Here is a 24674-nt window from a genome sequence, read left to right as displayed (position 1 = left end):
TTGGAAATAGTAATTATCAACTATTTTTTATAAGAATTTTTATTTAAGAAAATTAAACTCGGTTTTAGAACATAGCACCATTCTTCAATGTACTTGATCTTTTTCCAATGGTTCAATGTGCTTCACCAAGAAATGTTTTGCAACTAATGACAGACAAAAAATATGATGATGCAATACTTATGATGGACTATGAAATGTTGACCAGTGATGTGTACCAACGTCCCTACCAATACCTACTGGAGTTTACAAAGGGCACAGACCTTGATAAATTTATGTACACCACACCCAAGTTAAATGCTGATGAATGTCTTAAAACTTTACTCAAGTTTTGCAGCATAAAACAACCTTCTTGGGCTGAGTTGTATCATTTTTCAAGTTTTTTGAACACACAGCTTGTTGATTGTGAAAATTCTCTGTTTACTAACACTGCAATGTTTGAGGATGAAAATTTTGAAATAGGCTTGTCTGGATTTAAGATGTTTGTTGTAAAATTCATGATTCGAATGTCGCAGGACTTTGCTACACCTTCACTAGAGACCTATGAAGAAGATGCTAGGAAAGAAGGTGATCTATTTGAGCTTCATCAACTCCGACGCAGATGGGAATCAGCCTTGCATCCTTACATGTTCTTTAATGATGACCATGAAACTATGTCATTTGTGCATTTTAACATATCCAGGCAAGGCAACTTGTGTCACCCTAATACTAATGAAGTAATCGAAGATGGCATAATGGGCAGCAACCTACACCAAGGTTTAAGATTGCAGGGTGTAAGTCTTCAGAAGAATTTTGATATGCTTAGTCGCCATATGAAACTCACCACCTTGTGCAATGTTTTTGGTGTTAAGCCTGTCTTTGATCCTGATCCAACATATGAACTGACAACAGACAATGTCCTGAAGATGCTTGCCATACACATGAGATTCAGATGTGACATTCCTGTTGTTATCATGGGAGAAACTGGATGTGGCAAAACCAGAATGGTTGAGTTCATGAGTAAGCTGAAAGCTGGCAAAGGAAATGACCTGAAACCTGAAAAAGAAAAAATCAAGAATATGGTTGTAATTAAAGTACATGGTGGAATTACAGTTCCAATTATACATGAAAAGGTACGAGAAGCTGTGCGTCTTGCTCAACAAAACTGTGCTAAAGGAAGACTTGAAACCATTCTCTTTCTGGATGAAGCAAACACCACTGAAGCCATTTATGCCATTAAAGAAGTGGTCTGTGACAAAACTGTTCATGGTCAGCCCTTTCAAGATTCTGGTTTAAAAATAGTTGCTGCCTGCAACCCATACCGCAAGCATTCAGATGAAACAATCGCAGCAATGGAAAAGTCAGGCCTAGGCTTTAATGTGAAGTCTAAAAATGTCATGGACAGGTTTGGAGGCATACCTATGCGACACCTTGTTTACCGTGTCACTCCTTTGCCCCCAAGCATGAAACCATTAGTATGGGACTTTGGGCAACTTAACAACAACACAGAAGAAATATACATTAAGCAAATGGTTCTAAAGGTGGAAAAAGACATAGCAGAAATGCCAAATGTTCCACGTCTCACAAGGGAGTTAATACAGGTCATGACAAAAATTTTGGCTGACTCACAGAAGCACATGAGAGAAAGAAGAGATGTGTGCAGCTTTGTCAGCCTTAGAGATGTTGAAAGGACCATCAAAAGCTTTAAGTGGTTCTATGAAAGACTTGGATGGCTAAATCCAATGATTGAAGCCTCCAAAGCACCTGGAGCAAAGCGAAATGTTGCATACGCCATCAGGGCATTTATACAAGCTGTTGGAATGTGTTATCATGCAACACTTTATGATCGCAAGGAGTACAGGGAGTTGGTTTCAGAATGTATTGCTAACCTTGCTGAAATGCCAGAAACTGAAATAGAACAAGAAATTATTGCATGTCAGAGAGTGTTTCTTAATGAAATTCAATTGGACAAGGATATTGCCTGTAATGAGGCACTTAGAGAAAATGTTTTCATGATTATTGTGTGTGCAGAAATGAGGATTCCTCTATTTCTTGTTGGCAAACCAGGAAGTTCTAAATCTTTGGCCAAGACCATTGTTACAGATGCAATGCAAGGACGCAACTCCAGAAGCAAGCTATTCCAACAATTAAAACAAATCCATGTGCTTTCCTTTCAGTGCAGTGCTGTGTCTGATGCTGTGGGAATTGAAACAATGTTTAACCAGTGCACGCAGTTACAGAAAAAACAGGATATAAAAAAATTTGTTGCTGTGGTTGTTCTGGATGAAATTGGCCTGGCAGAAGATTCCCCCAAAATGCCTCTTAAGGTCCTTCATCCCCTACTAGAAGTTGGTTCCACAAAACACACTGGATTTGATGTGCCTGAATACAACAAGGTTGGATTTGTTGGCATCTCCAATTGGGCTCTTGATCCTGCTAAGATGAACAGGGGTATATTTGTAACAAGAGGTGAACCATCAAAACAGGACTTGCGAAAAACAGCAGCAGCCATTTTTCAGTCAAACAAAACAGTGTTTGAACAAAATTCAGGAATTGTATCTGCCATCACTGACGCTTATGTTGAGGTGTGCTCAAAACAGACCAGAGAGTTTTTTGGCCTTCGGGACTACTATGCACTTTTGAAAAATATCTTTTTTCTTGTCACTCAAGAGCAGCAGTATTTGCGTTCTAATGATATTTCAGTGGCAGTTTTACGGAATTTTAGTGGTCAAGATTTCAATGTCTTCAAAATATTTGAAAAATATTTAAAAAAGACATGGCCCAGCTTCCAGAAGCCACACATTACAGTGGTTTCTCTGGTGCAAGAAAACTTATACTCTGAACAGGAGAGTCGCTTTCTTCTTCTCTTAACAAAACAATATGCTGCTGTAAACCTTCTGAAAAAGGTGATTGAAGGGGATGATTTCCAGGTAATTTTTGGTTCAAGTTTTCCAAGAGATCATGACTACACAGAAGTTTGTCGCAACATAAACAAAATTAAAGTTTGCATGGAATCTGGAACAACAGTAGTGTTACTCAATCTTCAGGATCTCTATGAGTCTTTATATGATGCTCTCAATCAACATTATGTTACCTTTGCAGGTCAAAGGTATGTTGATCTTGGACTTGGAGGACACAGGGTTAAGTGCAGAATTGCAGAAAAGTTTAAGCTCATTGTTATTGAAGAAAAAGAAGTGGTATACAATGAATTTCCTATACCTCTTATCAATCGACTAGAAAAACACATCTTTGACATCACAAGCATTTTGCAAAATGAAACGCTTGATGCAGTACATAACCTTGATGAATGGATAGATCATTTTTCAAAAGTAACAGGTCAGCAGCAGCAACACTTCAAACCTGATGATGCATTTGTTGGCTACCAAGATGACACTGCAGCATCAGCTGTTTTGTTAGTAGAAAACAAAGGAAAAGATGCAAGTGATCTTGCAAAAGAGATATTGCTTCAGACTGCTACACTGGATGCAATTGTCCGACTAGACAAATCAAACCTTAAGACTAGGGAGATTGAAAAGCTTCAAGGCATTTACAGAACACAGCAATCTCATGATTCATTGCTGGACATCCTTATGATGGAAATTGAAGATTCATCACATACATTTAAATTGCTGGAGCTTATTTCATTTTCTCAATGTTTAAATGAACAGGATCGAGTTAACCTTGAGGAAAAGCTTAAACTTCCCAACTACAGAATACAACTTGTCACACTACTACAGTTGCAGACTATGGAAGAGTACAACACAACTGTAAGTAGTTTCTTAAATTTTTCCATGGATTCTACCAGAGATGACAGAGACAAACCTTGGATTTTACTTATTCAATGTCCCAATGCGCAACAGCACACTAACTTAATTGCAAGTGCCAAGTACAGTGCAATGAACAAGGTTAAGGAATTACAAAAACACAAACCCAATTCATTCATTATTGTGGTTTTCATCTTTACTCTGGAACGAACCTTGACTAAAACATCCCAGACATTCACCACTTTTTACAGCAGTGACTGTATGTCCATATACATAGATGAGATGCGCCCTAAACAGCAGCACATTCTACCTTTAAACCAGATTTGGAACATGCCTGTTTCACAGATCATTAATGAAAGTATGGAAGGTATTACTGAAAAGAAGTCTGGCCATTTTCCAATTGACATAAGATTTTTACTGAAGGATTGCATTCCTGATGCAATGGCCAGGTTAACTTACACACAGAAAGGAACCACACGAAATCATGTCAAAATTGTCAGTGACCTATGTTTTGAATGGGAATACTCTTCACAATTTTGTAAAACACTACTTCAACATGTGATTAATGTAATGAAAGATCAAGAGAGTTCCAATAAACATACCTGGTATTTACAAGTAGCTTGTTCACAAACTGCTTTGCAAGAAGGTGGATCTTTCCGAAAAACATTGTGGTTACGACTGCAGCAACTTGTTGGACTAGTCATTGCAAAACTTGTCAGCATTGCAGATTCGGACCATAATCTTGACCTTGTTCAAACTTCTGTTGAAAACAGCCAACATCTGGTTAACATATGGTTTGCTTTTTTCAAGTCAAAACACTTGTGTGGCATAAAATGGACAGATGTGGCGTATGGAGCTGAGTTTACAGTTGTAACCAAAACAAAGTTTTTCTGTCAGTTCCCTTTTAGCCGTTTGTTGATCAATGAGATGTCTAAGCATTGGTCAACTGTTGCTCAGCTTAACATCGCAGAAGGTAATCTGGAGGCTTTTTACAAAAGAATTGAGGGATCAAGTTTGTCTGGAATAGTACATGAAGCTATGCAAAATGGCAGAGAGGAAGATTTGTGCAAAAGATTTGCCAGTGATCTTCTTTACATCCTCTACAAACCATTTTCTGAGGATGGTACAAAAGAAATCGAAATTATTACAGATGCTATCTTGGCAGTGTTTAAAAGTAAACGGGAAGGAGACCAATCCCAGTTCCACAACCAGCTTTTGGAGGTCTTTACTATCTACATGGAGATGCTACCTAAACTTGAATGTTTGGGTGAAATAATTGCTTCTCACCCGGCTGTAATGGAGCCATCAGATGAATGGCTTGAAACACAAAAAAACAGTGAAAAAATAACAATTCATATTTCGGCCTTCAAATCTGTTTTGAAACACTTGGATAAGGATGCTTCAGATATTGGCCAGCTGGACAGTTGCCAAAAATGGAAGAAACTAGTTCATGAGATGAAGCGTGTGGCTGAATATATAATCGAAAGTGAAGATGGAGATGAAGAATTGATTAAATCCTGGAAACAAATAACCTTCATTGAATTGTTCCTTAATCAGTTGGTTCCTCGTACTTCAAAGTTTGTAAATGAATACCAAAAGACAATATCTCCACTTGCTCGTCGTCTTTGGATGGGTGCCAGCAAAGTAAAAGACTTTGCTGATGTCCAATTTCTTACAATTATTACCAACACCCTGCAGGCATGCACGAAAACTGTTAAGTTGAAAGTTCTGTGCAATTGGCAAGACGTTCGCTGTAAAGCTTGTCGGAGTGATAAAATGAAAGATCCTGTAAAACTTCCATGTGGCCATAACGTTTGCAAAACTTGCATTGTTATTGAAGAAGGAAACTCAAGCAACTGTCCAATATGCAGAATTCCTGTTCCCAATGCTCACCAACTGCAACCACTTACATTTACAAAAGACCAAAAAAAGGAGTTTGAGTTGTTTAAAATGTCAACCACAAGTTTGTTTTTGGAATATCTTTCAACTTTCTGCTTTCCAAGTCCCCAAGCTGCCAGCAGGAAAGACAACCTCAAACCACCAGATGAAAAGATTTTATTGGCATTGGAAAATCTAGTTATATGTGATGGCAAGACACAGAAAATTTCTCCCTACCTTGATTCATTTGATGCAAGCCCAACGGCAAGATCTTTTATTTTGCAATTGCTTTTAAGATGTGACAAAGCACTGGTACAAGATCAGCTCAACCAACATTTCAGTAAAGTTGGAGAAGTTGTGCAAAACAGAAGTTTACTTGTTGATGTTTATATACAAACGATGCAGGACATGCTGCTTAATCGCTGTTATGCTCTTGATGAGACAATCCAAATTAACACGACATTTGTAGAGGACCTTTTGGAAAATGCACTTTGGTTACTGAAGCAGAAAAAGACTTTAAATCAAGTGGAAAATTTGGATCTGTGTGCCGACCTACAGTTTTTGTCAAGAACAGTTGTAGAATGTATATATTTGGTGCACAACGGTGAAGCACAGCGACCCAATGAACTGAAGGCCCTCATTGACAAAGTATGCAAAAAATGTCAGGGACAAAAATTTACAGCAATGAAAGAGTACCTTATTAAATTTTTGTGCCGGAGATATGGAACAGATGCTTTTGAGATTCTGCTTGAAAACCAAAACTACAAAAAATGTCTTGTCCCACCGAATCTTCTTCCACAAAAAAACAAGGATGATGGCAACTTTTTCCTGAATGCTGATTCATTTGCTCTCAGTGGCCAAGTGTATGTTCGAACAAAAGATAGTCTGCTTAGCGTCACCCAAAGTCGTGATTTAACAAAAACCAATGACCAAATCATCCACCAACTTCAGCAAGCAAATGACAGCATATTTCAAATAATGCTTGCACTCTCAGTGTGGGCTGCACATAGCAATGTTTCAAAAGATCTACGTAAGGATACGTACAACCAAATTGCTCAAAAGTTACAAACACACCTGACTGGAAGATCTGATGTTCAGTATTTTAAAGATATATCTACTGGTGCATTGGATGAATTCAGACTTCGAAATCTTACCAAGTTGACACAGCATAAACTCGCAGAACTAATAATTTTGTCTGGACTTGTTTGGAAAACAAGTAATCATGGACTACTGAATGCTTTCAGAAATATTATTTCCAATCCAGGAATAATTGTTAAATCATTCCTTCCAACAATGCCACAATCTAATTACTTTGATGTGAAAGATGTCATGGGACAAGAAATAAGCCACCACACATCTCCAAAACTGTATATGTGTCCAAACAACCATCCATACTACATTGGAGAATGCACAAACCCTGTTCAAGCTAGTAGATGTCCTGAGTGTGGTGAAAAGATTGGAGGACAAAAATATGGATTACTTCATGCAGGAAACAAGGTTGGAGATTTGACTGAGGAATCACAAGCAGGATATTTACTTAAACCTGCTGAAGAAAGAAAAATGCCTGTACCAGAAAGGGGTATGACAAAGCCTTCAGCGTGTGCAACCAGGGCATGTCTACATTTAGCATTGCTACATGCATCCAGACAAGGAAATGATGTTCAAAGGTATGTATGGCTGCAAAAAAATTTTGCATTGTGGTAAAATAAATTCCTGCCACTGTTTCTCAGAGCTTTAAAGTTAAAAAGTCAAAAAGAAGTAGGCCCTTTTCTAATGAACCAGTTGGTCAAGGACATAAGGCATCTTGCACAGTGCACAGGAAAGAGTGATGATGATGCAATTCTCCTAATGCAGAAAATATTTCATAATATGCGGGTAGGTTTTTACAAAATTGCCAATGGGGAATTTTCACAATGTAATGTCCAATTGTTTTTTTGGATATTGAAGACTGCTGATGGTGGAAGAGAAATAAAACTTGACAGGATGGCATCAAGAAAACAATGGGAGGAAGCATTTCAAAAAGAGTTTCTATCTCTGGTTTTTAGGGACACTGATAACATCATCAACCAATCCCAGCAAACCATTGTAGATGCAGCAAAACAAATGAAAAATCCACTGCAGAGGTATATTGACCAATATTTGGAAGTATAAAGTTAATTGGATATAAATTAGTTGATTTAAATTATTATGTAACAACATAATGAAAAAATATTTCAGAATAATTCATGAGTACAACATGGCTGATGATTTTCCGCAAGGCTTGGTTGAGTGGAACTGTCCACAGCTTTGGAAATACAGAACACACATCACAGTGCAGCATTTACGCTTGAAGCTTGAGGGTGTGGATGGAAAGGGAGAAGGTATGTTGTAATTTATGTAAACTATTGAGCAGGAAATGATAAAGCATGTTGCAGGAAGTGGTGCTGTACTAAAATTGCTCTTGAACACCGAACATCTTAGTGAACTTCAACATCTTGGTACAATCCTTAGTGTTCAGACTATTTTTATTCAAAGGTTAGTGTTAAATAGAACATTACTCATTTCGAGACGATATATTATACTACACACATATGCACAGGTACAGACACAAGGTTGACATTAAAGACACTGATGAACATACCATTAATCAGTTTCTTGCTGACACGGAAGGTTATATGAAAGCAGAAATCAAACAGTACATCAGGGTGTGGAACAAGGTAAATTCATATATTAAAAAATGCTGCGACTTGTCAAAAAATTAAACTATAAGCACATTTTGAAAGTGTGATCACTCAGTCATTTTCTTTTTGCAAAGAATTTGCACTAATTTCAACAAGAAATTTATAATTTTAAATTAACTTTGCCTTTTGAATCTCTTTTGTTCAATGTTCTATATTTGTGATGTTTATTTAACAAACAAAATTATAAATTTCTTGTTGAAATTAGTACAAATTCTTTGCAAAAAGAAAATGACTGAGTGATCACACTTTCAAATGTTGATGTTTATTTAACAAACAAATTTGTAGATAAAGCAAAGTTTGGCTGTCTTCGACAAATACAATACTTTGAGGGAATATTTTACTGAAAATATGACGCTGGATAGTCCAATCTCCATGTGCCTTCCTAGTGATCGAGGTCGTGGAGGTTGTGCACTTGTTCTGTCAGAATATTTGATTGAAAAACAAAATGATGTTTTGTTAAAATGCAAAGAACTGATTGTAGACAATCCAAGGTATGTTGTAGTGAGAAAAAAAAGAGTTCATAGTGACCATGTGTATTTACATCAAATTTTCAGCTTTAGACAAATTGATGCAAGTAGTGTTACCCAGAACACTTTGATATGCATCACTGAGAACCGTGACCTCTTGCCACTTATCCTTGCAAATGCTCAATATGAAGCAACCACAGAAGACAATGGACCAAAACATAGTATTGCCTATAACTTGGATCTTTTGGAACAAAAGGCATAAACATAATGTGCAATGCATAGAATTATTAATCTTTACAGTTGAAATTACTTTGCAGGTTGAAGAGCAATTTATTTTGCGAAGGTGTCTGATTAAGAAAGAGGTTAGTATTTTACCTGCAAAAGGGGTTTAAAGAACTCAATAAAATATGTGCTTTAGACAATTCCTCGAATGACTTATCCTCAAGATGTGGGACTTGGAAAAGTTTGTACTGAAATGCAAACCAAATTTGAGCAGGTACATGAAGCACACGAAAACACAATTTCAATGCCTCTAAGAATTGTCTTTGTTACTAGGAACCTTTGCCACAAAAACTCTGCCAAGCTGTTGACACATTTGTTAAGGATGCGAGAACTGCAGATATCTGTGAAGCAGTGAGAACTGTTACCCTGATAATACAGTTTCTTGCAAAGGTTTGTAACTTTTTAAAAGTTTGTCATCTTGCAAACTTTAAATAAAAACTTTTGTTGAACACAGATTGGTGGCGAAATTGAACAATCCATTTGTGATTATGCTGAAAAGGATTTGCTTTTGACAAATGATGATACGGCAATGATTCCACGGCCTGCTAAAATATGTCATGTTTTAGCTCTTTACGAGCGCCTCTCATGGCATAGAACAATAAGGACCATTAACAATGGACAAAACCCATTTGAGCTGATCAGTATGGTTACAGGTAATGTTTTGCTTTGAAACAAAATGTTATGTAAGTCAGGGCTAGAAATATAAGCACTGAGTTTTTGCAGATGAAAAAATGTCTGATAAATTAACTGCTGAATTACACAAGATGTTGAGACAAGTTAATATCGAAAGATTGCAGAATGAGCTTAATGCTCTAATGATGGTTGGTCCAGAATTGCAACCTGAATGGGGGTAATTTTGTATTAGCTTGCCCGAAAGAACAATTAATTAAATACCCAATATTATTTTGCAGTTTGGGTGAAATTTTACAAGTTTACATTGATGGAAAAACAGATGATGCAGACAGTGCCTGGTGTGACAAAATTCCAGATGATGTTTGTGTTAAACATTCTCAGCAAGTCTTTGCCTTGTCAATTGAGTACATGGTGAAAAACTAAAAGAAATCACGCCTTATTGGAGTTTACGAGTGGTTTTTGTTATGTATAGATTGGTTGATGTTAATGCCTGTACATTGCTTTATATCTTCGACAGTTTCTGTAGTGATTTTCTGATCTTTGTATCATAAAGTTCAAGTTAATTTTCTGCACCTGGTATCATGCACTTGTTATGTATGCATTTTTATTATGTGATATATCCACAGTAGTTGCATGACATTTGTAAGATTTGTAAAAAAAAACTTTAGCAATCACTATGTGTGTGTCTCCAGAGATTACCAAAACATTAGCTGATGCAACTGGTGTTGTAATATACAACAGGATGTTTGAATTGCAGGCCCACATGGCAATTTAATTTAAACACATGTTTCTTAGGACATTTGAAATTAGTCAACTACTGTTCTGCTCATTGCTAAAATTAATTGTTGGGACTTTTGACTCTTTGCTGTTCCAAACGTGAAATTCCAAAAATAGCAATATTCTGCATTTCAAATCCAGAGAAAAAGTTCAACATTAGAAACACAAATCATGTGCATCCTATGCACCTGAAACGAATGGCGCAATATATATAGCGTTTAGTTTGTGCGTGCGGTTCCTCACTTTCCGGATTCCCTGTTCGTTTTTTTCGGCATTAAAATATTCTTAGTCCCTTCCAATCAAAATATGTTTATTCTTTTAATCCTTGTAAATCCAAACAGTATACGTTGCAGAGGTAGCATTGCACGTGTCGTTCGCATTAAATAGAATGAATGACCAAACGCTAGACTGCAACGCATGAACTAGCACATAACGGTTCACATGGTAAACAGGATTTACTTGATCATTTAGCTTAGTAATCATAAGGTCGTTCCACACCCTCTACAGCGATCTGGTAGGCTAAACCCACGAACAGTTCAGATATTCTGCATTGGATACAAATGAGAATTTCATTGAACTAAACAATATACAAATATAACACTTCTTGAAGATTTAATCGGTTTCCTTAAATGCCTTCGAATATGTGGGTTTTGTGCAATTCGGTTTCTTGGCCAACCTGAAACAGAGCCTGTTTAAGGCCAATCTTCTCGGGTTAGTTTGTCATGTAGACGTATTCCGGAAGAGTTGGTTTGTGGAGACATGCCGGTTCTTGCTGTAGACTACTAAATGGATTTCATGAGCTGGCTTATTATTTATTGAAAGACACGTGGCAATATCAGTTAGTTTAAGTTAAATTGTCAAAGCGCGGTAGTGAATGAGCGAGTTAACCTTTATTCTGTTCAGGTAAGCGCATGTCAGTCAGTAGGTTCTGGTTGGGTGGATGAATGAACTACGAACGGGTAACACTTATTTATGACAAGGTCAGTCGTCGAGCCGGATGCCAGAAGACTGTGCGAGTTCTGTAGGAAAGCCTCCCTCTTCACCCTTCGTTCCGTCTGCGTTCCAGTTAGTGAGGAATTAGGTCGGGAAATATGCGTGGTGCTACACTTACAATTCAAAAGTTATTTAGAGCTGCAGAAGTTTCGTCATATTTTAGTTTCGCTATGTGCAAAGAGGTGCATTGGCAATGACACTTCCTTTGGTTTGTTTATTTTATTTTAAATTACTTCAGTGTATAGAGGCATTTTTAGTATGCTGGAGGGTCGGAGTAAAGCGATTTACTGAGTCAAAGTTTATCGCATGACATACATTGTAATAGACTTTTTATATTTGTGGCATAGGCCTTTGGCATAGAAAAGCAAAACACGAATTATAGTTTTTCCCAATGGTAAACTTCTTATGCGTAACACATACTTCTTATGCGTAAGCCGTGATTGAAAATGTGTTATGTTATTAAAGATATTATTCAGCAAAAGGGTTCTAAATTCTTATTTTCCTTCACTAATGTTCAAAAACAGTTTGGTATAGGTAAAAGTTTTGTCGACTAGCGTCTCGTTGGTGTAACTGTGGGGTGTACGCCATTGCGTTTGCGGTCGCTTTATGTTTTAACCACCATCCGGAACATCTCAATTTTAACGAGGCATCGCTGCAAACAGATATAGAAACAATGTTGCGCAAAAAAGAATTTTAAGATAAAGAATCTTATCGTAAACAGAAGAAAGAACAGCGAGACAGTTGCGATTTATTGTAATTGTAGTTTTGTGGAAAATACACAAGCAATATTTGGTTGAGTGTACCAAATGAGAAGAATGGTTTCATCGAATGTTTCGAGCGCCCCATACCGGATGAACCTAAAATCGAGGACGTACCTTGATTTTCCGGAAAATGTCAACGTATCCAGCGCAATATTATAGTATAGGCCAGGTACAGGCTTATTAATGTTTTAAGTACTTTTCAGGTTTGTCTCTGGGTTGTTTGTGGCGTATTTGTCTCAAACCAAACACAGAGGCGCTTTGAGTAGGACTGGCCTTAATTCATATTTCAGTGATAAATTAATGATTAAATTTCATGGTTGATATGCGGTTGTGCACCCATATGGGGGTTATGGTTAATATTTGTCCAATTTAAGAAAGTGCGCGTTTTTTTGGAAGGCCAAATTTGATTTTATTCGATAGCAGGAGTGTGTAAGGTTGTTGAGGATTTCAACGGCATACGTTGGGGCAAGGTTTTATGGCCGATATGTGATCGTGACGTGCGCAAAACATAGGAAAATATGGTATGGTTTTTGTTTTGCAAATTTGACAATGTGCGAGTTTTATTTTAAGGGCAAAATTTGGTATTATTTGGTAGAATGGAGACAAAAAATATTGCCAGCGGCAAACGTATAGTTGCTTAGAGTAATGTCATAACACACATGTTATATTCATATTCAAATAATAATATGTATAATTTTTTCATAATTTGTATATCGTTCAAAAGTTCAGCCTATGATCTATTACGTGTGAAAAATATTAAGGCGCTACCTCGTAAGATGACTGAGTTACCCACATCCAAAGTTTGTTAACTGGCGATTTTTTTGTTAACTAACATCCCTCTGGTTTGAGCTGACAACGGCACGCACAAGCCCTCAACCTAGTGATTCCCAAAAGGGTGCGGCGGCATCAATACGTGCCATTTGTAACTCTTTAAGGGTGTCGCTAGCTTTTTTCCATGTATTCACTATGGAGATTTTTGTTATATTTATGGTAGCCTAACATTACTATGCGGACGTTCATTGCTTTTTCCATATGGGTGGCTTTTGTGTTTTGGTGGGTGTCGTATGCAATACGAGGTTGAGAAGCACTGCCTCAACCATTATTGGCTTGTAGAGTGTCGGGATTGGTATAAATACTGTGGTTTCAGCGCCAGCTGTGGATGTTTGCCAGCAATTACGATAACTTATTGATAGTACGAGAATGATTGGTGGCTGTTGCATATTTGGAAGGATTCCAGCGTGATTCATGTTTGCCATCGCCTTCACTTTTTCAACTTGCAACCGCCAATTTTTTCACGCATTAAATTACATTTAGAAAAGTGAATATTCTACTATTAGGGGGCGGTTTTCCATAGGCCCACAGGGCCGTTTGTAACTGGAATAAAAATAATAACAAAGTACGGTAATGTGAATTTCAAGTCTATTGCGCCTCTTGTGATTTTGCATTGTTTCACATGCTAAACTGTGGAAACCATGAACTAATTTTCCTTTCTTGTACTTTAGCAGCAACGTTTGTTTTGGAAAACAAAGTGGGGTTGGTGACCATGGATTTTTCCTTAATTATGTTGGTTATCGTAGTCTTATCTTTTCTCTGGATTTTTGTGAAAAAACTTCCGGCTAACGAATCAACCAGAAGAATCAGTTTGAAAAACAAAGTGGTTTTGATAACAGGCGCAAGCTCAGGTTTGGGAAAGGCCTGTTGCTTTGCATTTCAAAAATACGGCTGCAAAGTTGTGCTATGTTCGAGGAACGTTGAAGATCTAGAAAAAGTCAAATTGCAGCTGGAAGAGAAAAATACTAAACTGCATGAAATCGCACAGCCACCCGCCGTTTTTAAACTTGACGTCACCGATATTGAAAATGTTGGCAAAACAATACGTAACATTGTTGAACACTGTGATGGAAAAATTGATATCCTGATTAACAATGCTGGTTTGAGTCAAAAAGGCAGCGTCCTGGCTACAAACACTGATGTATTTCGGCGGATTTTTAACGTTAACCTGTTGGGCCAAATTGCAGTGACCAAAGCTGTTTTGCCTTTCATGGTCGCACAAGGTTCCGGTCATATAGTGGGAATTGGAAGTGTACAGGTAACTAATTGTAGTCACATTTATCAGAACAAATAATGTTCTAAAAGTTTTAAGCAACATAACCCATCACATAGTATATACCTGAATTAAAATAGTTAGCAGACAATTGGATTATATTACTTCTATCATTTTTATTTTACTTGATTTTCTTGTTGAATGTTTATATAGTTGCAAGCTATTTCAAAAGTTAAATGTTCTATAGAGCAAGATTGCTGTCCCATTACGAGCAGCTTACTCTGCATCCAAGCATGCTTCACAGGGATTTTATGATGCGTTGCGTCCGGAAATTCATCAGTATAACATTCAAGTGACCACTGTTAACCCAAGTTATATCAAGACAAATATATCCAAAAATGCACTTGTTGGTAAGTTTCTGGTTCAGCCAACCATGGTTTACTCTTGATAAACATGAAGTGCTCAAATATCTGGGAATATTGAAATAGTTCTGTAACAACACTGGCATTTAAGTCCATAGTCATTTCGGCAACTGTCATTGGTGTTTCTTTATTAAAACGTAATATATTTTATCCTTATCTTCTTTTTTATGAACATGCAACCTGATTTTTTTTTTCACTAAAAAATTTCTGTCAAATGACCGAAATGCCAGCAAAAATTTAGGACATTTTCAATTTATTTTGGTCATTTACGGTATAATATTTTCGTTCATAAAATGTAAGCAACTTGAATAATCTACCAGCCAATTTCCTTTGGGACATTGTGTCCGAAATGGCTTTTATTTTTTGTGACATTTCTAAAAAAATTGGGTCAATGACAGATAAATGACACAAAAAAACCAGCATGCAACTGATAACTTCTAACCATACAAAACATATTCATCTGAAATGTTTTATTGAATTTCAGGTGATGGCTCACAATATGGGAAGACAGATAGCAACATACAAAGTGGTATGGATGTGGAATATGCTGCCGACCAAGTAGTTAACTCTGTTGTCAAGCAGCACAAAGATGAAATGATTGCTCCTGTTCACCACAAGATTGCTGTGTGGATCAGATTTTTATTTCCCGATCTTTACTTTTGGATTATGCGCAAAAGGGCTGGACTTTGATCAAAACATATGTGGAAAATTTAGCAACATGCCGTTATGATTGAAGTGTTGTTTTTTATATTGACATGACCATGTATCGTGCAATTTGAAACTGTGTTGTAAATTTTATGAATCACTCTCAATCTTAACTATTATTTGTGTGGGAAGTACTGAATATCTATATGGTACATATATTGTTAATCCTGGGTCATTTCTTGTTGTTTTTGTTGAACATTGTAGCAGAATCATTTTAAATGTGAACAAATATTTTCCATATGCAGGTAAAATAGTACAGTGTGCATGATGGATCCTCTGTTCATGGCATTAAGTTTATACAAGAGGCGGAAATTTGAAGATTGCGTTACTGCATGTACGCAAATCCTAGACAAAAATCCTTATGACCAGGTAATTGGTGTGACTATCCAGACCAGTAATATACCAAACATAACTTTCACATGCAAAATTGAATTTGTTTCCAAGTCTGCGTGGGCTCTCAAGGCCAAGGCATTGACAGAGCAAGTTTACATCGATGAAGTTGAAGCTGATGACCAGGGAATAGCGGAGATGGTAATGGATGATACATCAGTGGCCCAAGTTTCTCGTAAGTGAAGAAATTTTGTGCACTTGACTATGATCAACATTTCCTTCGATTTTTTCTCATAGTGTTTAATACTTTTGTGGCAAGTTGTGGACATTTTAAGTAAACTTGTAAAAGTTCAAAAAGACTGTCGCAACCAAGTTTTGCTATACTAACTAACTGGTATTACAGCAAATTAAAAATAAAAACCTAGTTGGCAACCAGTATGTTGAGCAACGAATTACATTTTACAGGCCCAGGCACAAGCTTAAAAGCACCAACTAGTGCAAGTGGAGTTAATCAAGCAGTTCGCCCTGTGTCCCAATCTGGACGTCCTGTCAGTGGTTTTGTTCGACCTGGTAAGAAACTTTTCTCTATTGGCGGCTGTAGGCATTTGTATTACATCGGTCATATACATGGGCGTATCCAGGGGGGGGTCCGAGGGGTCCGGACCCCCCCCTTTTGTGAAATATTTTGGTCTTTTTTGATAGCCGAACAAACGCCGCTGTATTTTTTCGTCAAAATCCGCGTGAAAACCAGAAATTTTCTTTGACGTTGACCTAAAAACCGCATCGTGTTGCATTCGCCATTGTTTCCAAACAGGGAGCGTTGTTACCGAACACTTGGCATTGTTACCAAACATGTTGCATTGTTACGAAACAAGTGTCATTTTTCGTCAGTTCTTGGACGAAACGTCGTTTTTTAGTGGCCACGTTGTAATGACAAGCGGTTTACTTGCGTGAAAGTCAATTAGTTTAGTTGTTAAACTTTCCATAGCGTTACACAATTGCGCAAGCCAGAAAGCCACCGTTTATGTGACGATTGGCGCGAACACCGGCGTTCGTGTTTTGCGATTCTCGCCCACAATAGTTTATACCTGAAAATCGGGGAATTCCCTAAAAAAAATTGGACCCCCCCCTTTAAAAATTCCTGGATACGCCCCTGGTCATATATATGTACTTTTTTGACAAGGTACTCAGTCTGGTAGACCTGGTACAATGGAACAAGCATTAAGAACTCCACGTACAGCTCACACTGCACGACCTGTCACCAGTGCAAGTGGCAGATTTGTCCGCCTTGGAACTGTAAGTCTTAACGCTTTTATTTGACATGAACTGCTTTAAACAATGTATTTTGTGAGCAGGCATCAATGCTTTCCCATCCAGGAGGCCCCTTCATCAATTTATCTAGGCTCAATTACAACAAATATGCCGCACGTCCAAATCTGGCAAAGGTAGTTACTAATGACTTCAAAGTAAACATTGAGCCTACATTGTTTTGTAAAGCTGTTTATTTTTGAAGGTTCTTTTTGAGTACATCTTCTACCATGAAAACGATGTGAGAAACGTGAGTTCTCAAATTCTTCTATAACAGAAATAATTATGTTTATTGCAAGCTTTATGTAAATTGCTCTGGCTGCACATATTTTACATGTATGTATATGTTGCAGAGGCACCCTAATCATACGATCCAAACAACAATATGATAATAAGTTTTAAGCTTACTTTGCAGCAAGCTCTTAACAACAACATATAAATAAAAAAATTCTTTTTTTGCTAAGGCGTTAGAGTTGGCGGCTTTAGCATCAGAGCATCAACAGTTTAAAGACTGGTGGTGGAAAGTGCAGTTGGGAAAATGTTACCACCGCTTAGGGATGTTTCGAGATGCTGAGAAGCAATACAAATCTGCACTGAAGCAACAAGTCATGCTCGATACTGTGTTGTTGCTTGGAAAAGTAAACTTCTGTTAAAATGTGTTGGCAAAATAAAACTGCAAAGTATATCCTCTAAAGTTTATGTATTTGTAAACCCAGTAATACATGGTAATATTTACATACAAACGTCTATTTACAGTAAAAAAAAAAATTTTTTTTGCTATTCGGTGTTGTGCATCATTTTTCTATTGTGTTTGCATATTGTTAATTAGGTGTACCAGAGACTTGACCAACCACTTCAGTCCATTAAAACATACAAACAAGGACTGGAGAAGTTTCCAAAAGAAGGAAGTCTTCTTGTTGCTACAGCAAGAATATACGATGGTAAGTTTGCAAAAAAGAAATATTGTGGTTGAGTCTTGTGATTGCAATACCAACACCAAGTTAGTGCTGTGCTGCTTTTTTGGGACAAAGTAATATCAGGGAAGTTTTGGGACAAAGTAATGAAGGCAATTATGCATGATGATTATCTTTTTGGTTCGTTGTTTAAACTGTGTTCTTGTTTTTTGTTTAATGTTGTTACTAACACAGCAAAACATCTTGTAAATCATCCAAATTAAATTGCATTTAAACATGTTTTCCGCAGGTATGAATGATGTGGATAACACTACAAAGTGGTACAAAGATGTTCTTGAAAGTGACGGAGTCAACATTGAAGCAATAGCCTCCATCGCTGCCAACTACTTCTACTCCGACCAACCAGAAATTGCAATCCGACTGTATAGGTATAGGTATTGTCGTAATATTTGTTGTTATTTATCAAAAATAAATGGGTCATTTCACTTTTCCATTTATCCAAAACGTGATTACCAACCCAATTAATTGTTAATTTTTTGATTTCATATAAAATTACCCAATTTCAATCACTTTTCTGACAGGACTCTTTTCAAATCAAATGAAACTTACCCAGCAGCTGATAAAATAATTGGCTGATAAAATAACTAAAAATTCTAAGTTTTAAAAAAATGTACCAATTAATTTCCGAGATGTTGCCCTTCGTAATTGCCACTAGATGGCAATATATACTTTATTTTTTTTGTTCATATCCTAACAATTAACATAATGTATGCGGTTGCATTTCAAGGATTTTTGAGCAAAAAAATACACATTTATCGCTTATCGGGATATCAATGCAAAAGCTTCATGTCTTATAGGAGATTAATGCAAATGGGAGTTTACAATGTTGAGCTTTTCAACAACCTGGGATTGTGCTGTTACTATGCCCAGCAGTACGACATGACCCTGAAGTGCTTTGAAAGGGCTGTGGATCTTGCCAATGATGATGAGTTGGCTGATGTGTGGTACAACATTGCCCATCTGGCACTGGTACAGTTACACCATATGTGTTAAGGTTCCAATTGTTTGTATCAATATCAGCAGGAAGTAAATCATGAAGTGTACACTTATTCTCTAGTAAATAATTCTCTAGTTTGGCAAATTAGAGCAAAATGTTGGTAATCTTATTTGGAAAGTCATCTCTAATTCTAATCTGAATTTCTGCGTAGATATCTACCTATGGCTGTTCAGTGCTTCACATTCACTCTGCTTTGAGTAACCTTGCTGAGATGTCAAGTTATTTTTAACAGGGAATTGGTGACAACACCCTGGCTTACCAATGCTTACGCCTCACATTGTCAACTAACAATGGACATGCAGAAGCCTACAATAACCTTGCTGTGCTTGAACTGCAAAGAGGTGATGTTGAAAGAGCTAAAGCATTGTTTAGATCGGCTGCCGAACTTGCTCCTATGTCCTATGAAGCACATTACAACCAAGCCACCATAGCAGAGGCGGTGGGTATATGTTCATTTCATAAATGTTTAACACAACTGTTCCTAAGTATAAGAGAATTTAGCAAACACTCATTGTTACATGCCACACAATTTCAGATATTCATTTTGCAAATGGTTTAACAATCACCATTATAAAATTTCTGCCATAAAGTGTGACTGCTGCTTGAAACTCTGTTACCAGCAATTACTAAATAGTTTCACATTAACCTTTCTTTCAGGTTGGAGACTTACAAAGCAGCTACACATCATCTTTGAAGGCTACTCAAGCATTTCCAGATCATGTTGATTCTAAAGATCTGCTTAAAAGACTCCAACAACATTTTACAAACTTATGAATTGCACTTTCACCTTGCAAGAGCAATAACGGTGCTAATATGTTATTTACTTGTCACTGTGTTTAAAAGCAATTTCAACAATAAAATATATATTTTTGAGCTATGATGTCATGTATTGTGTATCGCAAAGCTATGCAATCAGTAAACAACACAACACAGTGACTAAGTCCATAAAACCAGATTTTCTGAGTAAGTACAGCAATATTACAGTGAAACAATGCTACAGATTTAGGTTCCAAAGATAAAATGTCCTTTGCAAGGTAAGATAAGGCAAACAATACTCTGTATCCTCATTCAGCACTACTGGTAAGTAACATTGCAAACACATGGGCTATGCGAAAAGCAGAGGATTTTCATCGTTTGTGTATTTTTCTGTGCAACTGTCAGGCGTTGGTTGGCGGTTGAGGAAGAACCGAATAACATTAAGAATGGCTTCTTTTTTGGACAGACGTCCTTGGCACCTGAGAATATTTTTTATTTATTGTTGTGTGAAAATTATCGATACCACATCGTCTGCAAATAATTTTAATTGGCAATGGAATATAGGTATTTCAGTAAAACACCCCCTTTGCAGTGCTGTTTTTCTTACCTTTTAAAATACACGGTTTGTCCCCTTGCAATATTTAGAAGTTGTGATATAACGAGTGTAGACTCCCATGTGAAAGAAAGCACACAGAGAAGAGCCAAATCGAACAACCAGGGCTGGGAATGAAAAATTTGGCTGATCAGGGATTGAGGTAGTGTCGAATCTGTTTCAGTGATCATCACCACATCCACAACGAACAACACCTGCAAGACAAAACACTAGAAATACTTGGGGTTCTTAATTTACTTCTTATGCTTTAATACATCTTGAAATAGAAATTCAGCATAAATGTTTTTGGTTGTTCCCCTTATGGTTTTATCGGTGTCCGAGCCATTTTATGTATTATGCTTACTGTTCACGTGTGTAGTAAATTAGCTGGCAAAATAAAAGTGATTTGATTGGGTTGTTGCATTAATTGTGTTGAAGACTATGGATAAAATATTTATACTTCAGTGTCAGAACTTTTAGTGTCACTTTCCGCTACGCAGGAACGAACACTACTACGACCGAGTGTTCGTCTCCACAGTTGCTTTGTTTATCGGTTGCGCTCTGCATTCACGCGGCGATGGCCGCTTATCTTTTAAAACAATCGTTCGTCGTGCCGTTGGTAACCCGTCAACAATACCGTTTTCGAAAGCGCGACCTTATAAGTCCGCATCCAACGCCCTCATTAATTAGGTAACGAAACTGAACACCCCGTTAATATTTTTTCTAGATCGGCCTAGACATACCTGCATCATCATGACAATGATCAAAAACACAACAAATGTCCTGTGGTTGAGGACAGCAACGCAGTTGTTGAGAAAGAGACAGTGGTGATCCATGTTCTTTACTGTTCTTTCACACAAGCGGCAGTATTTTGTCCATTCAGGTTTGATTACCTAAATTTATTATGTTTCTTAAAGTAGTGGTATAACCAGGAGATTTTCAATGTTGCCATTTTGCTATTATTTTCAAAAATACTTTGTTATTCCTTTGGAAAGTCATCATATTAACACAAGGCAGGTTGATTTTTTTAAGGGCATTTAGTTCAATGACAACTGCCGACCTCTGTATATGGACAAAAGTCGGCTTCTAGGGCATTTCCTCGAACTATATCCATTATTGCCAACTCTCTACCGTCGCTACTTATACGGCCATGCCGAACTATACCAGGGTCGCCAACAACCAAATAGTGCAGGTAATAAAGACAAAAGGCACACATGGTGAATATTATGATAGCTTGGATGGGACATGGCCACATTTGTAAGACACAAATTAAGGTAAAATACAAATTCAGATGATGAAATAATATTTCAAATGCATAAGTAAAACAAGAATATTTCCAATTTATACTAAACTAGCAAAATTTTGCATTCCTGCTAAAGTTCAATACAGTTTTTAGGATAAACAATTTTACTGTTGACACTTGCAAGATATGCACACCAAGTGTCCAATCAATTTTTTTGGCAAGCAACACGCCAAGCTAATTATCAAAGGATATCAGGAATAATCTTGAAACAAGTTCCGATGATGCAGTGAAATATGCCTCCAGCGAAACCCCCGAGAAATATGGGATTGGGCCACCCACATGGATGGAGTATTCTGTGTCCCTGCCTTTTAAAAATGAAACGTGATAAATAATACATTTTGCTTTAAACAATATTTTTATGTTCCTCACACAGACATGAGGCATTGACATGCATATTTGCCTAAAAATGCAATATTTTCTGAAGTATTGATAATCTATTGTGTAAATTTAGGTCCATCCCCGTTACGTTCAATTTTGTGAATTGTCTGATGGCGGAAAGACAGGTTATTGAACCTATTCAACCCAATGTAACCTGTTTTAAGTCAAATTCCCTTTACAAAAAACCCACCTGGCCACAAATGCAATGAGCAGCAAGAATGATAGAAGTGCAAAGATAGCAGCAAAACTGCCAAAGTAACTTGACAAGGCAAACACTGCTCCAGCCCAAACGAATGGGAGAATGGCAAGCATCACCCATGTTCCTGTTTGTAATTAATTATAACTTGATGGATGTATACTGGTCCAGCATTCACTAATCGGGACTGTAGTTGGCATAAGTATGCATGTGTTCTTTCGTGACTTACTTTCATGACATTACTTTGCAAAACTATTTATTTTATTGTTGAAAAGCTGTCAAGGAGACTTAAAAACAATCATGACTTTTAAATATTCAACCTTAGCTTTTGCAAATTTTACCAACTTACCGATGGGACCTTTGGGTGGGGTTTTTGGATCCTGCTTGGCATAAAATGCCAGTTGTTCAACAAGCAACTTATTTCTGTAGCACAAGTAAAATATAAAAACCACTTAAAAAGTGACAACGTCAGGACATCTCCACCTTGCATTAGATTCACTCAGCGCAACGTCTAAAGGCGTCTTTCCTGTGTCATCTTTGATATGACAAAGACCACAGGTCGCTATAGAAACAAGTTTCCAACAAAGCCCACTATCTCCGAGTTTTGCAACAGTGTGCAGGACAGTAACACCTTTGCGATTTTGTATGTGTGGATCACACCTCTGAGAAAAACAATATCATGAAAGTTTGATAAGTCACTTTGTTTAAAAATTCAGGAATAAACTTACTTTAGGTGCTATACAAAAAACAGCTTGACAAATAGTCATTAACAAGCTAATCAAATTGTCTGAGGGTTAATATGTTTGCACATTGTTTTAAGTTGGCATATGACTATGGCTTATGTAAAGTCGTTGGTGCTGGAAGTAGTCTTTAATTACTTACAGAGTTTCTCAGTAAATAATTGGTGAGCATTATACTGCGGTTTTGACAACTTAAATGTAATGCAGTATCTCCATTGTTGTTTTGTACATTGAAGTTCAAATGGGTTTGTGTTCCTATGTAATGCACAGCAACACTGAAAAATAACACCAACATTTAAATTTGGCACATAAAAAAACACCAATCACATTGCCAAATTGAATATATGATAACTAACATGATTTAGTTTGTAAAGATTTAATTTGGATATTGTAATTCCTACTTCGAACTTACATGCTTCCGCCCATGGCAGCATAATGCATGCAACCACTGCCATTTTTATCTGTCATGTCAACATCGCTGCCAGATGTTATCAGGAGATGAATTAGGGAGACATTACCGTGACGACAAGCATACAAAAGGGGTGTTTCTTCTGTTAACAGAAGATTGTTTGGATTACACAACTTATCCTGTATTAACTTTGTTTGTTGTTGATATTTTAACCCTAGATCAAACAATGTCCTTTAACTTATACTAAGGTAGTTAAAGATTAAAAAATGATCCATTTTTTAATGGCATTGAAAACACAAACCAAAATCAGATCTTGCATTTGGATCAGCTCCCTTATCCAAAAGTATTTGAGCGATTGCGAGTAGACCTCTCAAACATGCTTGATGTAGTGGGGTAGATCCGTTGAATCCCTGGAATATCACAAAAAGTATGGCTTTAGTACATGTGGGCTTACAATTACTATTTATGCAAAAATTTTCACAAAACAATATTGTTAACAGTCCCTCACCCTTTCATTGACTTTATCCGGGTCTGCTTTCAGTAAATCCAAACAAGTTCTGGGAGAGTTTTGATTAATCGCTTGCACTATGGGACTAAGAATAATGCTGTGACTAGCTGCCTGCTCAGGATATGTTGCTTGCTTTGGATAAGACATTCTTCATGCACAGACACCCTAAATTCAAAATTAAATTAAACACATTACCAAGCACACATATGACAATCGTTTCCTATTAATACAAATAAACAGCGCAGGTTGGATGCATGGATTGCAGTGGGAACTTCGGTTAATGACGTTACATTTGCTTTGTCGTAATTTACGGTTTTGACGGTGGTTAGAAGTTACACGTAAAAACTTAGAAGTTAGGCCTACGTTACTTGGTTACGAACGATTTTATGTTAGATTTCATCAAATAACACAAAGTATATTGAAACAAAAAATATACCTGTATGTAAACTGTTCACAAACCCATAACAAACTCCTCGAGGAAAACACAGCTCAACGCCACGTGAAATTTCTTTTGCTCCACTGTTCGCTAAGAAAAACTATTTTTCAGAAATTTCCGTTTGCGGCGTGTACTGAACCGTGAAGAGATGCTTACCACGATTTTTCATGGTTTTCATGCGAAAAGGTGCAATTTTGGCAATTTTTGTATTTCACATATATTTTTTCAGCAATCAACTGTGTCTAGAATCTAGATTGAAAAACGCATACACATACATCTTTTCGTGAGGGTTTATTAGCATAACGTTGGTGCAAGTGCAACCATA

General features: G+C 37.1%; 4 protein-coding genes across 9 annotated transcripts in view; 3 read left to right on the top strand and 1 right to left on the bottom strand.

The window, feature by feature from the left end:
- LOC145889378 (E3 ubiquitin-protein ligase rnf213-alpha-like) overlaps positions 1–10394 on the top strand; it is a 30956-nt gene extending 20562 nt beyond the window's left edge. For all 5 annotated transcript variants that reach the window (XM_082980327.1, XM_082980330.1, XM_082980328.1 and 2 more), the window contains 14 exons: positions 69–7285; positions 7349–7493; positions 7566–7741; positions 7836–7978; positions 8033–8132; positions 8197–8314; positions 8624–8829; positions 8893–9061; positions 9123–9167; positions 9224–9301; positions 9361–9477; positions 9542–9740; positions 9811–9937; positions 9999–10394. In XM_082980327.1, the coding sequence (XP_082836453.1) occupies positions 69–7285; positions 7349–7493; positions 7566–7741; positions 7836–7978; positions 8033–8132; positions 8197–8314; positions 8624–8829; positions 8893–9061; positions 9123–9167; positions 9224–9301; positions 9361–9477; positions 9542–9740; positions 9811–9937; positions 9999–10143 (8985 nt within the window). In that variant the 3' untranslated portion in view covers positions 10144–10394. The remainder of the gene's footprint in view (positions 1–68; positions 7286–7348; positions 7494–7565; positions 7742–7835; positions 7979–8032; positions 8133–8196; positions 8315–8623; positions 8830–8892; positions 9062–9122; positions 9168–9223; positions 9302–9360; positions 9478–9541; positions 9741–9810; positions 9938–9998) is intronic.
- A 3358-nt stretch (positions 10395–13752) lies between these two features.
- LOC145888491 (dehydrogenase/reductase SDR family protein 7-like) lies at positions 13753–15409 on the top strand. Its single transcript, XM_082979245.1, has 3 exons — positions 13753–14340; positions 14543–14705; positions 15202–15409. The coding sequence occupies exons 1-3, from the start codon at positions 13795–13797 to the stop codon at positions 15405–15407; spliced, it is 915 nt and encodes a 304-aa protein (XP_082835371.1). The 5' UTR covers positions 13753–13794; the 3' UTR covers positions 15408–15409.
- A 239-nt stretch (positions 15410–15648) lies between these two features.
- On the top strand, positions 15649–19930 carry LOC145889870 (tetratricopeptide repeat protein 8-like). Of its 2 annotated transcripts, XM_082980917.1 has the most exons (12): positions 15649–15791; positions 15867–15987; positions 16218–16322; positions 16936–17048; positions 17108–17197; positions 17266–17310; positions 17525–17698; positions 17890–18001; positions 18264–18402; positions 18832–19003; positions 19264–19470; positions 19689–19930. In XM_082980917.1, the coding sequence occupies exons 1-12, from the start codon at positions 15687–15689 to the stop codon at positions 19803–19805; spliced, it is 1500 nt and encodes a 499-aa protein (XP_082837043.1). In that variant the 5' UTR covers positions 15649–15686; the 3' UTR covers positions 19806–19930. The 2 variants fall into 2 exon arrangements, with proteins under 2 accessions (XP_082837043.1, XP_082837044.1); XM_082980918.1 differs by having other exon boundaries at positions 15678–15987.
- A 13-nt stretch (positions 19931–19943) lies between these two features.
- Positions 19944–24483, bottom strand: LOC145889869 (palmitoyltransferase ZDHHC13-like). The gene is made up of 13 exons (XM_082980916.1): positions 24350–24483; positions 23914–24078; positions 23707–23815; positions 23409–23547; positions 23139–23271; positions 22740–22918; positions 22606–22679; positions 22251–22383; positions 21875–21987; positions 21440–21636; positions 21123–21272; positions 20395–20594; positions 19944–20266 (listed from the first exon to the last, which is right to left on the bottom strand). Exons 2-13 carry the CDS (start codon positions 24058–24060, stop codon positions 20137–20139), a joined length of 1704 nt encoding a protein of 567 aa, XP_082837042.1. The 5' UTR covers positions 24061–24078; positions 24350–24483; the 3' UTR covers positions 19944–20136.
- Positions 24484–24674: the final 191 nt, after the last annotated feature.

This window comes from Ascidia mentula, chromosome 2 (genome assembly GCF_947561715.1).
Source record: "Ascidia mentula chromosome 2, kaAscMent1.1, whole genome shotgun sequence".
NCBI lineage: Eukaryota > Metazoa > Chordata > Ascidiacea > Phlebobranchia > Ascidiidae > Ascidia > Ascidia mentula.
This window is presented reverse-complemented; position numbering and strand designations above follow the sequence as displayed.